The 12,306-nt window shown below is 32.1% G+C and overlaps 1 protein-coding gene and 1 long non-coding RNA gene across 2 annotated transcripts; one reads left to right on the top strand and one right to left on the bottom strand.

Moving 5' to 3' along the window:
* Nucleotides 1–1,809: 1,809 nt before the first annotated feature.
* Nucleotides 1,810–3,250, top strand: LOC107061944 (uncharacterized). Its single transcript, XR_001474326.1, has 2 exons — nt 1,810–2,093; nt 2,174–3,250. It is a non-coding gene; the product is annotated as an uncharacterized lncRNA (long non-coding RNA).
* A 5,912-nt stretch (nt 3,251–9,162) lies between these two features.
* LOC102583882 (cytochrome P450 CYP736A12-like) lies at nt 9,163–11,283 on the bottom strand. Its single transcript, XM_006354639.2, has 2 exons — nt 10,381–11,283; nt 9,163–9,919 (listed from the first exon to the last, which is right to left on the bottom strand). The coding sequence occupies exons 1-2, from the start codon at nt 11,257–11,259 to the stop codon at nt 9,308–9,310; spliced, it is 1,491 nt and encodes a 496-aa protein (XP_006354701.1). The 5' UTR covers nt 11,260–11,283; the 3' UTR covers nt 9,163–9,307.
* Nucleotides 11,284–12,306: the final 1,023 nt, after the last annotated feature.

The raw sequence follows: 12,306 nt of genomic DNA, 5'->3' as shown, positions 1-12,306 counted from the left end.
ACCTCAACCAGTGTGGCCGTCCTTTCACCTTATATGTGAACCAATTATTGTCTGAATCATTTCCCCCTTTTAAGCCTTATTTTGTTACCTTATTTTGTACATATATAATTATTGTTGAACATAGATATACAAGTTGGAAGATTGGTATTAAAATCATCAAGTTTGAGCTACATGATGAACTTTTCAAGACCAAAACATAAGGATATAATATACTAATTTTAAATTGGAAAACTAATATTTATGACAGTGCCATGATGTTTTGAATTGGAAACTGAAATTTAGGATAATAATGTTCTAAATTTTGAACTGAAAAATTCAAACTTAGAATAGCAAAATTCACAATGTTAAGTTTTGATTAATATTTAATACTTTATACTTATAAGTTGCATTTAGAGTTTTGAAGTGAAAATACATAATTTAGGGATACAATTTCTTGAAAATTTGAACTGAAAAATTCAACTCATCTAAAATATTAAACTAAGAAAATGAACACGAGGATATAGAATTATGAAATTTTGCACATGAAAAACAGAACTTCAAAACAATATGACTTAAAACTTTTAAAACTTCAAAATCAGATAGACAAATAGATGTTTGAAATTTGAGTCAAGGCTAAACAATAAATAATTTATCAATCTTCTAAAAAAGAGTCTAAAAATAACAACCAGATGCCATTTTTCACCTTTAAACTATCTACTTTAATATGTAAATGTTGGGCCGTGCTAGCACGGGCCATACCTATCTAGTCATCATCATTCTATAGAAGTGGTGGTGCCGTTGGACGACCAAGGATACTCCCGTCATTTGCCCCTTTAAAATTATATTAAGATAGGTACCATCTTATCCCTAGATTACAAACACGTGTTGTTACCTGTTTCTATCAATCCAACACTATAGACATTTTGTTAATATTTTTTAAAGGGAAAAGGGTCTGATATACCCCTCAACTTTGTCATTTAGAGCTGATATACCCCTCGTTATGAAAGTGGCTCATATATACCCCTACAGTTATATAAATGGCTCACATATACCCTTTTCCTCTAACGGAAGTGAAAAAAAAATTAAACTATTTTTTTATTATTTAAAAAAATATAATCCCATATGGGTATATTTAATCGTCCTCAAACATATATTATTATTTTTTAACTTTTTTTTGTTTCAATGATTAATTTAGATTTATTATTTTGATGGTCAAATTTATTTAAGTTTCGCTAATATTCTTGTAAAATTTATTATAGATGACCCAATTTTTTTCTTCAAATACAAAAACTAAATTACAATATATCCGAAAAAAATAGTTTTAAATTATAATATAGCAACAAAAAATTAGTTTTAAATTTTTTTTCTTTACACTAAGGAATGAAATAAAAAAATAAAATAAGAATAAGAAACTCAAATAATGATAATCAAGAAGTCAAAAATAATTTATGTTCGAAAAAAATTATAACATACCTATAAATTTGCTAGAAAAATCATATATGCCCCAAATGATTTTAAAAAAAAAAATCAAAAGTCAAAAATAGAAATTTAAAACTAATTTTTTCACTTCCGTTAAATGAAGGGTATATGTGAGCTCATTTTGCAACAGTAAGGGTATATGTGAGCCGTTTGTATAACGGTAAGGGTATATATGAGCCACTTTCATAACGAGGGGCATATCAGCTCCAAATGACAAAGTTGAAGGGTAATTAGACCCTTTTCCCTTTTTTAAATATTATGCTTCAAATATGTTGTACTTGGCTTGGACGACGAAGGCTGGTTCCGTCATTTTACTCCTAATTTGACCGATTAACAAACTCCACCTGTTTTCCTTCTGGGTTTCCACGTGGTTTCGTCGGACTACCAAAAGGGTAGGCTGGTAATTTCCTCTTTTCAATTCCTTCTTTGTTTGCCGCGTGTGTGCACATCCGCAGAAAAGATCCACGCCTTGGATCTTCAATCTTCCATATTTTGCTGATTCTAAAAATCTTTGCATATCTCTCTGTGCCGGTTGCTCTGATTTTGCTCCTGACTCTCTCGATAGATTAGGAGCCATTATTTTCCTCCGCCACCAAGCCTCGAAAGGTTTCTCCGGCGGTCATTTCGCCTCTACGGTAAGTTCTCCGATTTGCCTCCATACTGATTATTTCCTTCAAGGGTAGACTGCAAATCCTCAATTTGGGTGTTCGCACAGAGGCTTCAACTCCACCTTTGCATAATGCCTAGCTCTTTCTTTTTGACTGGGTTTTGGAGGTTCTTCATCTATATTACTTGAGTCCAGAATCTGGATATTTAGGTTTTGCTTGGACCTCTGACTCAAAAATAAGTTAGTCGACTTACTACTTATTGTTTAATGAATTGATGAGATACAACTAAAGTAGAGCTTAATTTGATTTTGATTTGTCCGAGTTTTCAATGGGTAAAAAAAATGTATCTTAAACAGGTAAAAAAATTCCAACAGTAGAAATACTTTAACAAAAATCCTATGTAAAAATTCCTCAGTGTCCTTCATTCTTTATGATTTCTAATCATGGTTTTGGACCTCCTATTGCACCCATCAACTCCATTCTCTGTGGCTCTTTTTCCATTTTTAATATGATTTGGTTGGCTTGCATTGATAATTCCGTTGGAGAAGTACATGACTTTCTGTAGTTTGCTTCATTATTGTATATTCTGCTTAAGGTTTGATGTTTTATGCCTACTTTTGTGGTGATTTTTCCTTGGTGTCTATTACTTTATGCATCATGGAAAAAATTTACACTATTTCTATATTTCTCTTTGGACAATCGCAACATATTTTTCTACTCGGAATAGCAAATTATAGTTTAGTGCCAGACGTTTACACAGTTTTGGAGCTCCACTTTCCTTTCCCTTCACTCGCTCCTTAAAATTGAGTATCGAATTATATTGAAATGAAACTCTGAGGAAGAGATGCTGCTAGGTTTAGGAAATTTCACTTAGTCTTCTATGTAGAAGTAGAGGTTATGACCTCAAATTGAGTAATATATCTGTCCTTCTGCAATTTTGTTCTTTTAAGTATCTTTATTTTGCTTATGTACCTCTGTCCAGGAGGTTCAGAGTTTTAATTTCTCTGTTGGTTTGAGGTTAATTTGTTTAAGTTACTTGTGTAACTTGAAATATGGATGATGACTTTGGTTCATTAGTATTCCAGATTAGATTCCTGACTGTGATTTTGTGTGGTTAATGTATTGTGGTATTTGTTAATTGGTTTGTAGTAACAATTATCTGTGCTTTAAGGCATATCTTGGTACGCACCCGTGTTGGATACTTATGCACATCCATACGTAACACGTTCTATATTTATATCCTTGATTTCATTGCTTGCGTGGTACATACTCTTTTCTTTCACTTTCTTATATACAAAGGCATTCGTGTTTGGGAAGATTTTTGCTAATGTGAATTCGGGAGATTTGTTATACATAAATTGGAGCTTTTGCTAACCATAGCCAACTGCTTCATAAGCTACTAAGAATTACTATAAGGTTGTACACGTATATGCATAATTATCCCTCTGTGAGATAACTGTATGAGAGTTAATATTTCATGAATTGCTCATTGGCGAAGCTTTCAATATATTCCATGGCAATTTAGTTCTCTGCTTATGGATAACTTGACTAGATAAGTTGCAGGGAAATGACTCAAGGATTTCATTGGTTTTGTACTTGGCTTCTGTTTTCGTTTCGTGTTTATGATTAGTGTCAATTATAATGTGATTTCTTGCCAGTTAAATGTGCAAGAAAGTAAAGATTCCAGGACAAGCTTCTATTTCCATTTACACATACAAGTAGTTGCGCTCAGTAGTACTTTGTTTGTTCTTATTGGCTAGCTAATGTGGTTGAAGTTAATAATATCTTTCACTCCTAATAGAGAAAAACCAAATGACTATTTCTCTGTGTTCAGAATATATAGGCGAATGAAAACAACAGAATAAAGTTGGGAGATAATTTCTTTCATGCTTTTGTCAATTGGATTTTCTCAAATTTAAATAGCTCATCTCCAAAGTGATATGTTATTTTCTGTACCATTTGAGGTTTCAGATGCATACCTGCTTCTCTTTCCTATATCCGTCAAATTTTGTTACTATTCACTCCTTTAATTTATTTTCAGGTAATAAAAGAGGTTTCAACCTGAAAGAACCTACTTTTGTTCAGAAATTCCATAATTCAAAAGTTATATATCTCTGAAAAAGTCCATGTATAACATTTCGCAGAATATATGTAACCTACTATGAAATGTGTAACGTTGGTATTTATTTTAATCATGTTGCATATTTGCAAGTCTTTCTTTACAACTACTTTTATCTCCACAATGCACGGGCACCCTTATCTAGTAGTATATATAAAAGTGATGGTTCTTCGGCCATTCAAGGGCAAAACTGTCATTTCACCAGAAGAGATCTTTTCAAGTTACAAACATTCAGGGGTAACCCTATCATTTTCTCAAAAGGATATCATCGAAAAGGGTGAATTCGTAATCTCCGTTACTTTCTACGCCTATCAAAGAAAAGGGATAGACCAATGTGGGTTCCAAACCTCACCTTGACTTCGATTCGAGCGACTCTTGCCTAGAAAAAGCCGATGAAATGGGACCGCGAAGACAGCCCACCACTGAAACTTGCTTTGCTCTCGCTCGGCTGCCGAGTGTTTTTTTGCTCCTATCTACGGCGATGTACGTGTTGAATCTGGTGATAGTACTTAACTTGTGACCAAAGAAGCAACGTTTCTGAGTATGATTACATTCGTATTGTTGTTGCTCTTATTTTTATTCTTCTTTTGTTGTCTGTTAGCAAGAACAGGCGACATATTTCAGAAATTGTCTTGTCATCAAGTTACCAAATAGACAACAGCAACAGAAAAGTTGTTTGTGAAAAATAATGAAAAAGTAACACCCATAAGATAGATTACTAACAATAGAAAAAAACGAAGATATCACATCTTGATTGTTACCTGGATATAGTGCAAAAAAAATTAGGGAAAATGAATCAGCTCATAGCAAAACCATAAAGAATAACAGAGGAGAGATGAAGCAATGGGAGTATCTGTAGAGGCTCTACATTACTTCGACTCTGAGTCTTAGGCATTAATTGACCTGTCCAATGCTATCCAAAAGAACATAAAAAACCATTACTATTTCCCTTATAATAATAGATACTAATAGTTCAGGTTGGAAAAGCCCGTGTGCAAAAAAGTTATTAAGATTGATACATAGATAGTGATAATTCAGTTAGGAAAAGAAAAGGAGAACAATCAATTTTTCACGTGTGAAACTTGCAAAAAAGTAAACTTTGAGGCTCTTCTATTAGCTGTACACAGATGCGTTTCTGTTTCTTCATGCAGGCAATTTTCTAAATGAGCACAGTTCATCTGCAAATCAACAATGGAAAAAGATTAAGAAGAAGTCATTAAATAAAGATATGAGAACCTTATGAAAAAAAATTAAGTGTAAACACAGTGAATATCTATCCCTCTGTTTTTCTTCAAACATGAATTTGGGACTCTCTTCTCTCATAAGTAGGATATGCTATTTTGGATGGCTATTGTATATTGTGTGGAGTTTTATGTAACTCCTCTATTTACGGGAAAACAAGAAGAAGGCAGAATAAAAACTTACTTTGAAATATCAAAGCAAAAATATTTTAGTCTTGGTTGTTATTTTAAGAAAAAAATTATGCCCAATTAACATTTTCAAACATTTGGTTGGTTTATTGAACCGGGAAAACCCCAATAAGAGGCTTTGGTTTACTAAGTTTTTTGCTTTCTACTAGGTAATATCAACTGTTGCTTTTACTTTAAAGCATTTGTGCTTTTACCAAGGAAAATGCTTAGTTTGTCATCATATCATACATTATTACATTACCTAAGGCAACTAAGCTGTGATGACATCTTTGACATTATTTCAATAGCATTTTGGCCTGACCTATGAATAAGGTTTATGTACATTCTACCCTCCACACACCTCATTTGTGTAACCACACTGAATATGTTATTATGTTGCAACTGTATGAAATTGTTAACTGGTAAGTAATGAGAACATAAAACACTAAGGGGTTGTTTGGTAGAGTATATAAGAATAATGCTGAATATGATGTATTAGTAATGCAAGCATTAGTAATACTTGCATTAGTTATGCTTACATTATTTCTTATACATTGTTTGGTTTGATGTATTGGAAATAGCAAGCCTTGTATAAAGACTATTAAAAAATATTTGTTTACAAAAATACCCCACATTATTATTATTATTATAATTAATATTATTATAATTATTCTTATTATAATAATTATTATAATTATTCTTATTATAATTATTATTATTATTATTATTAGGCGTAGAGGGTAGTTTTGTCATTAGTTAATCTAATGCATGCATTAAAACCATTGCATTGCTAATACCTAGAAATCCATGGCATTAGCAATACACACCTTAATACACAATAGAGTGTATAAATAATGCAAGCCTTAGTTATACATAGGTTGGAAAAGAGTACCAAACAAGGTACTAGTAATACACAATGCTAATGCATGCGTTATTTTTCCTAATACACTCTACCAAACGACCCCTAAATGAAGCCACTTTGTCCTCCTTTATATCTTCCTCACCCATTTCATTTGCTAATATTCCTTTGTCTCAACTTACCTCCTATGAAGTATGATATCTCTATTTGGTGATTCACTGTCTAACATAAAAATTGTTAGCTACTGAAACTTCATGTTATTACTTGTATATGTATAAGTATTAATTCTTACTTTCATATTATTACATGTGAACCTTATTTGACATTATCTGCAGCAGGGTCACAGAGAACAAAGGAACACTTCCTTTACTTGAGGAGCACATCCAAATCTGGATCTCTCATCTCCGTTCCAGTAGATGAAGTAGTCATCCCAATTGCAAACACTAAATCCCAAGAAGATGTTAGTAAAAAATTCATTTATTATTTAATGTTAAAACTTACTACAAATACTTACATTCATTCTTTTCTTAATACATGAACAAACATTCTCAATTGAAGCAAAAATATCATTCCCGAGTGACCAAAAGAGATTGACAATAATGAAAAACATAAAGCATTCGGCATGCACCAAGCTACTCATTTCAGAATTCAACTTGAACTTAAACATCTGTACTCTCTTTAGGAGCAAGCTTCGTGTATAACCTTGCACAAAACATATGTAATATATTTAATACACAACCACACCCTTCTTTATTTTCCCGTCAATATAAAACAAGCACGGGCACTCACCCCCTAGTATATATATATTAGCGAATACTAAGCACTAGTCTTCAAAGTGAACTTTCCAAACAAGCAGTGGATCCTATTATATACTCCCTCCGTCCCATTTTATATGATGTACTTTGATTTGGCACAAACTTTAAGAAAAATGGAAAGACTTTTAAAACTTGTGGTCCAAAATGAACATAGAAATTTGTGTGGTTGTAAATTATTTCATTAAGGGTAAAAAAGACATTTTATAGGCAAATTGTTACTTAAAATAGAAATGTATCATTCTTTTTGGGACTAACTAAAAAAGGAAAGTAAGTCATAGAAATTGGGACAGAGGGAGTACCATATATCACCAACAGTAGTAAATAACTAATTACTTATTATATTAGTGTTTTAGACTGCACATTTTTTATGAGATCTATATAGGGTTTGACATAATTTGGTTCAAACTAAAAAAAAATCAATTGAGCTAAAACAATTCAATTTTTTTGGTTTGCTCGATAGATTTCAATTTTTAATTTTAAATATTCGGTAATTCGATTTTCAGTTTTTAATTATTTTTTTCGGTTAACCAAGAAATCAAATATGTTTAATACATTTATAATTGGAAAAATTATGTAGAAAAACAAACATTTAGTTTACATTAGGTATTATAACTATAGTTCAAGAAAATTGTAATTTGTGGCAATAGTTTCCACAATTCTTTTTATTCGCTTGATTTGTATAATTCGATTTCTGATTGTATAAATTCGGAATTGTTTATATGCTTACCCTAGCTATTTGTATACGATTTATAAAAAAATAATAATAAATTACCTTGTTTGTATATTGGCAAGTGAAAGATACAAACAGAGTTTTGAAAAATTCTTAAATGTATAAATACATAAATACTTACCCTATTTGTATATTTGCAAGCAAAATATACAAACCGCTGCCTCTATAGCAAACGAAACTATAGCTATGGAGCGCAATTATCGAAACTATAGCTATAAAGTCTAGGTTTCATTTATTTTCACTTAATGAAGGTCTTAATCTTAATCATTCATATTCAGCCCATTAAGTCCATTTGTTTCTTTTTTTAAAAAGCCTCTGAAGTCTGAATGGATCTGAAAAGATCTAAACGAATCAAATCTGTAGAAGAGTCTTAACAATATTCAGACTTATTTAATACAGTAGAAAAAAATCACGTTGCCTCTCTCTCATTATGCGACTTTCTCTCTTTCTACAAACTTTCTTCCTCTCTTTTCTTAACTAAACACCGATTTTTTTCTCAGTAAGTTTTCATAATCTTTACATGTATTTTCTTATATTAACAATTTTTTTGAGCTGTATTGATTTTTTATCAAGAACTCTTGTCATAATAATATTTTTGGGTGTATTGATGTTTATCAAGAACTCAAGGTTTTTCAATTAAAAATAGTAGCCATGATTAAAAATAACAACTATATATACATATATGAGGTCTTTTATTAAAATTTTGTTTAGGCCAAAGACATTGACGACTAACCTCTGCCTTTCCAAATTTATGTACATTTTTTTAAAGGTTCTGCTGCAATAGTTTATGACCGGAGTCCAAGTTATACCTATATCTAGTTGGTGATAAAAATGATGAAGTTCCTTTCGATTGAAAGAAAAGTTTTGAGGAAAAAAAAAATCGTCTCAATTAAAATTAATGAGAAGATGAGTACTGATTTGGAGTTATTGGTTAAAAAAATAGTGCACCTAATTTTAAAGAATGCACAGAAAAAAAATTAGATGGACTTGAATGGGAAGAACCATTATACAGTACAACTGTTAGTATTTTTGTGAAAGTGACAGCTACGAAAAAATAAGTTTATGAGCAAATAAGACCCCTGCATTGTTTAGGTGAGTAATTGAATGACAATTTCACCATAATTTAAATGTGTTTTTAATTAATTATGCCTTATCCGGTTATCCCTATGAATAACACGACAAAAATATCTGTTTTATGCAAGTCACTCATCTTTATCAGATACATTCACTAGACTTTGATTGAATATGACAACTTTCATATCCCTTAAACAAGTAAGTAGGAACAAGAAAAATGCTTAATTTAGATCAGCTATAGTTGGAGTCTATAAGTAGGAATTGCCATTAGATGCTTTGCTCTACAATTTACTACTCCAAATTGCTCACTCATGTCCAATTCACTAGGCTGCATACCATTTGGAAGTTCCCAATCAAAGCAATGCACCAATTGCGCGACCACAAGGCGAACAATTATGATTCCCAATTGCATTCCAGGGCAACTTCTTCTACCAGAACTAAATGGTAGAAGTTGAAAGTCGTGTCCACGAAGATCTACAGTGCTCTCAACAAATCTCTCTGGCAAAAACTTGTCTGGTTCAGGCCAAGCATTAGGATCCCTTTGAGCTGCGTATACATTGACAATAATCCTCGATCCTTTTTGCACGAAGAAGCCATCGACAACACAGTCTTGTATGGACTCATGAATTAGTAATGGTGCAGCAGAATGCAGCCTCAGGGCTTCCTTGATCACCATGTCTAAGTAGTTTAAATTTTCTAAGTCAGATTCTTCTACCATTCTATCAAGGCCTACAACTTGTTCCAATTCTTTTTGTAGTTTCTTCATGACATGAGGATGCCTAAGTAGCTCAGTGAGTATCCATTCTACTGATGTTGCTGAAGTGTCCATTGAAGTCATAAGCATGTCCTGCAACACAAAAAGTGAATTATGAAAACTTAAGTTGCAGAACAACTATGTCTCAATTCAAAACAAGTTAGGGCTGGCCATATGAATACTCCGGTTTTATGCTTGCTCTCATTGGTATATATAATACACCTAGGACGTCACATAGGACACATGTCACTACTTGTTCAACTTTATGCAAGTTTAAGTGTTTGCTTGTGCATGTCCAATTAAAGTTGGAAGATATAGATGTCAGCTGAGGCCAAGTTAAAGGTCATGTTTATGTATTATGTTTATATTGAGGCTGATTATAGAACAACTATGTTTTAATTACAAACAAATTGGGACTAGTTATACGAATACTCTACTTGGGAGAAGTAGGTTGACAACCAGCGTAAAACTAGTCAGTTTATGATGAATCCATTTATATATTCCAAATGTTAGAATCTGTTAAATTAATCACCAATATCAATAAAACTACATACCAATAGGACAGCTTTAACATGGCATCGATCAAACTTGAATCCCGCTTCACCAGATTGCATAATATCCATCATGGTATCAACAAAATCCTTAGTTTCCTTCTGTTCCTTAGACTCAACATGCTCATCAATAATCTTCTCAAGAAATTCATCAAAAACCTTAGAAAGTGCCTTTAGCCTACTAGTAATCCCCTGAAGATCCAAAACACCAAGATAAGGAAAAAAATCACCAAGATTTGGTGTTGCAGCTAAATGAACAACTTCTTGAACTAAATACTTAAAACCCCTTTTATCCAAATCCTCATCCATAAACTTTTTCCCAAAAACCATTAAACAACTCAAATTTGCATTCAACGACGAAACTTTAGCACTAAGATCAACAGCAACAACATGTTCTTGATCATGATCAGCAACATGTTTTATTGATTTAACCAAAAGTGAAACTTCTTCCTTTCTTGAAGGTTGATATGAGTTAATCTTTTGACTACTCACAAGATTCATAGTAGTCAATTTTCTCATGTTCCTCCAATAAGATCCATATTTAGAGAAAATCAAGTTCCTTTGACCATAACAAACATGTTGTGAAGCTTCATGATGAGGTCTACTAGCAAATACATGATCATAAGTTTTGAGAACTTTTTCAATTGTCTTAGGGGATGAGACAACAATTGTTGGTACTAACCCAAGTTGTAGGTGCATGAAAGGGCCATATTTTTTGGCTAATTTGTAAAAATCTTGGTGGGGATTTTTGCCTATTAAGTGAAGATGTCCTAAAATAGGAAGTCCCCATGGACCTGGTGGAAGTTTTTTTTTGTTTAGTAATTTATGGAATATGTATATGGCTATAGCTACTATAATTGTAGTCCATATGATCAAAGCCATAGTTAGAAGGTTTAATAGTAGAAATATTCAATGTATGTGACTAAAAGTTCCAAGGTGGAGAATCCTACTTATAAATGAGAAAATGACAAAAATGGTCCCTCATGTTTGGGTGAAGGTTTAAATTAGTACCTAAAGTATGCTTTTGGAAAAATTAAGTCCTTCAAGTTTGTTAAATGTGGAGCACTTTTGGTACAAGAATATGTACCTGGTGTAATTCTGGAGTTTTGGGAGGATAATGTGTATGCACACTGCTGTCTTACCTCTACCTGCACAAGGTAGGGTGGTATTTACGCCAAATTATTATACTTGCACAAAGAAGGGTGGTATTTACGCCAACTTCTCTATCAAATATTTGTTTCCGAAAAAAATGAGAACTTTTAATCTCTATCAAATATTTAACAAACTATGTTGGTTAGATTTGATGAAAACAGTGTTATGGAATGGAAGAAACTAGAAAGAGAAATTAAAGAGAGAGTGAATGATAACTCTTTGTATTGATTCTTGCATTGATTCAAATAGAAGAGTACATCCTTATTTATAAATAATTAAGGAGAATCCTTCTAGATACTAAACTAAAATAAAACTAAATATTTTGCAATTAATGTAAACCCTAGACTTGAAAGGAAATTAAATACTATAAAATATTTTTAGATTAAAAAGGAAAAGTAAAAAAATTCTACCAAATTTCAACATTCCCCCTCAAACTCAAGTTGGTATATCTAACTTGAGTTTGACCACTTAATTATTCTTCAAAAATATCTTCTAATAAAATTTATCCTCGCATTCTTCTTCTACTAGTAATGCTTGTGATTTATCTTGAGTGTCTTTGAACTTGCACACTTTTGTAACATGACCTGTTTGTTTGCAACTTCCGCATACTGCATCAGATCTCCACCAACAAAATTTTTCCAAATGTGTTTTCCTTTTGCAATATTTGCAAGGAAGATAATCAACTTTTCTTTTTTGATAGTTTGCATAAAAGATACCTTCAACAATTTTATCTTGTCTGAAAGCTCTTCTTTGTTCTTGTGCTTGAAGAGCACTTAT

The sequence above is a fragment of the Solanum tuberosum genome, unplaced genomic scaffold (genome assembly GCF_000226075.1).
Source record: "Solanum tuberosum cultivar DM 1-3 516 R44 unplaced genomic scaffold, SolTub_3.0 scf00181, whole genome shotgun sequence".
Lineage (NCBI taxonomy): Eukaryota > Viridiplantae > Streptophyta > Magnoliopsida > Solanales > Solanaceae > Solanum > Solanum tuberosum.
This window is presented reverse-complemented; position numbering and strand designations above follow the sequence as displayed.

Coding starts and splice junctions, on each gene's coding strand:
- LOC102583882 (XM_006354639.2), bottom strand. CDS start 11,259: ATGGCTTTGATCATATGGACTACAATTATAGTAGCTATAGCCATATAC. Junction 9,920..10,380: donor ATGTTAAAGCTGTCCTATTG/GTATGTAGTTTT, acceptor TTTGTGTTGCAG/GACATGCTTATGACTTCAAT.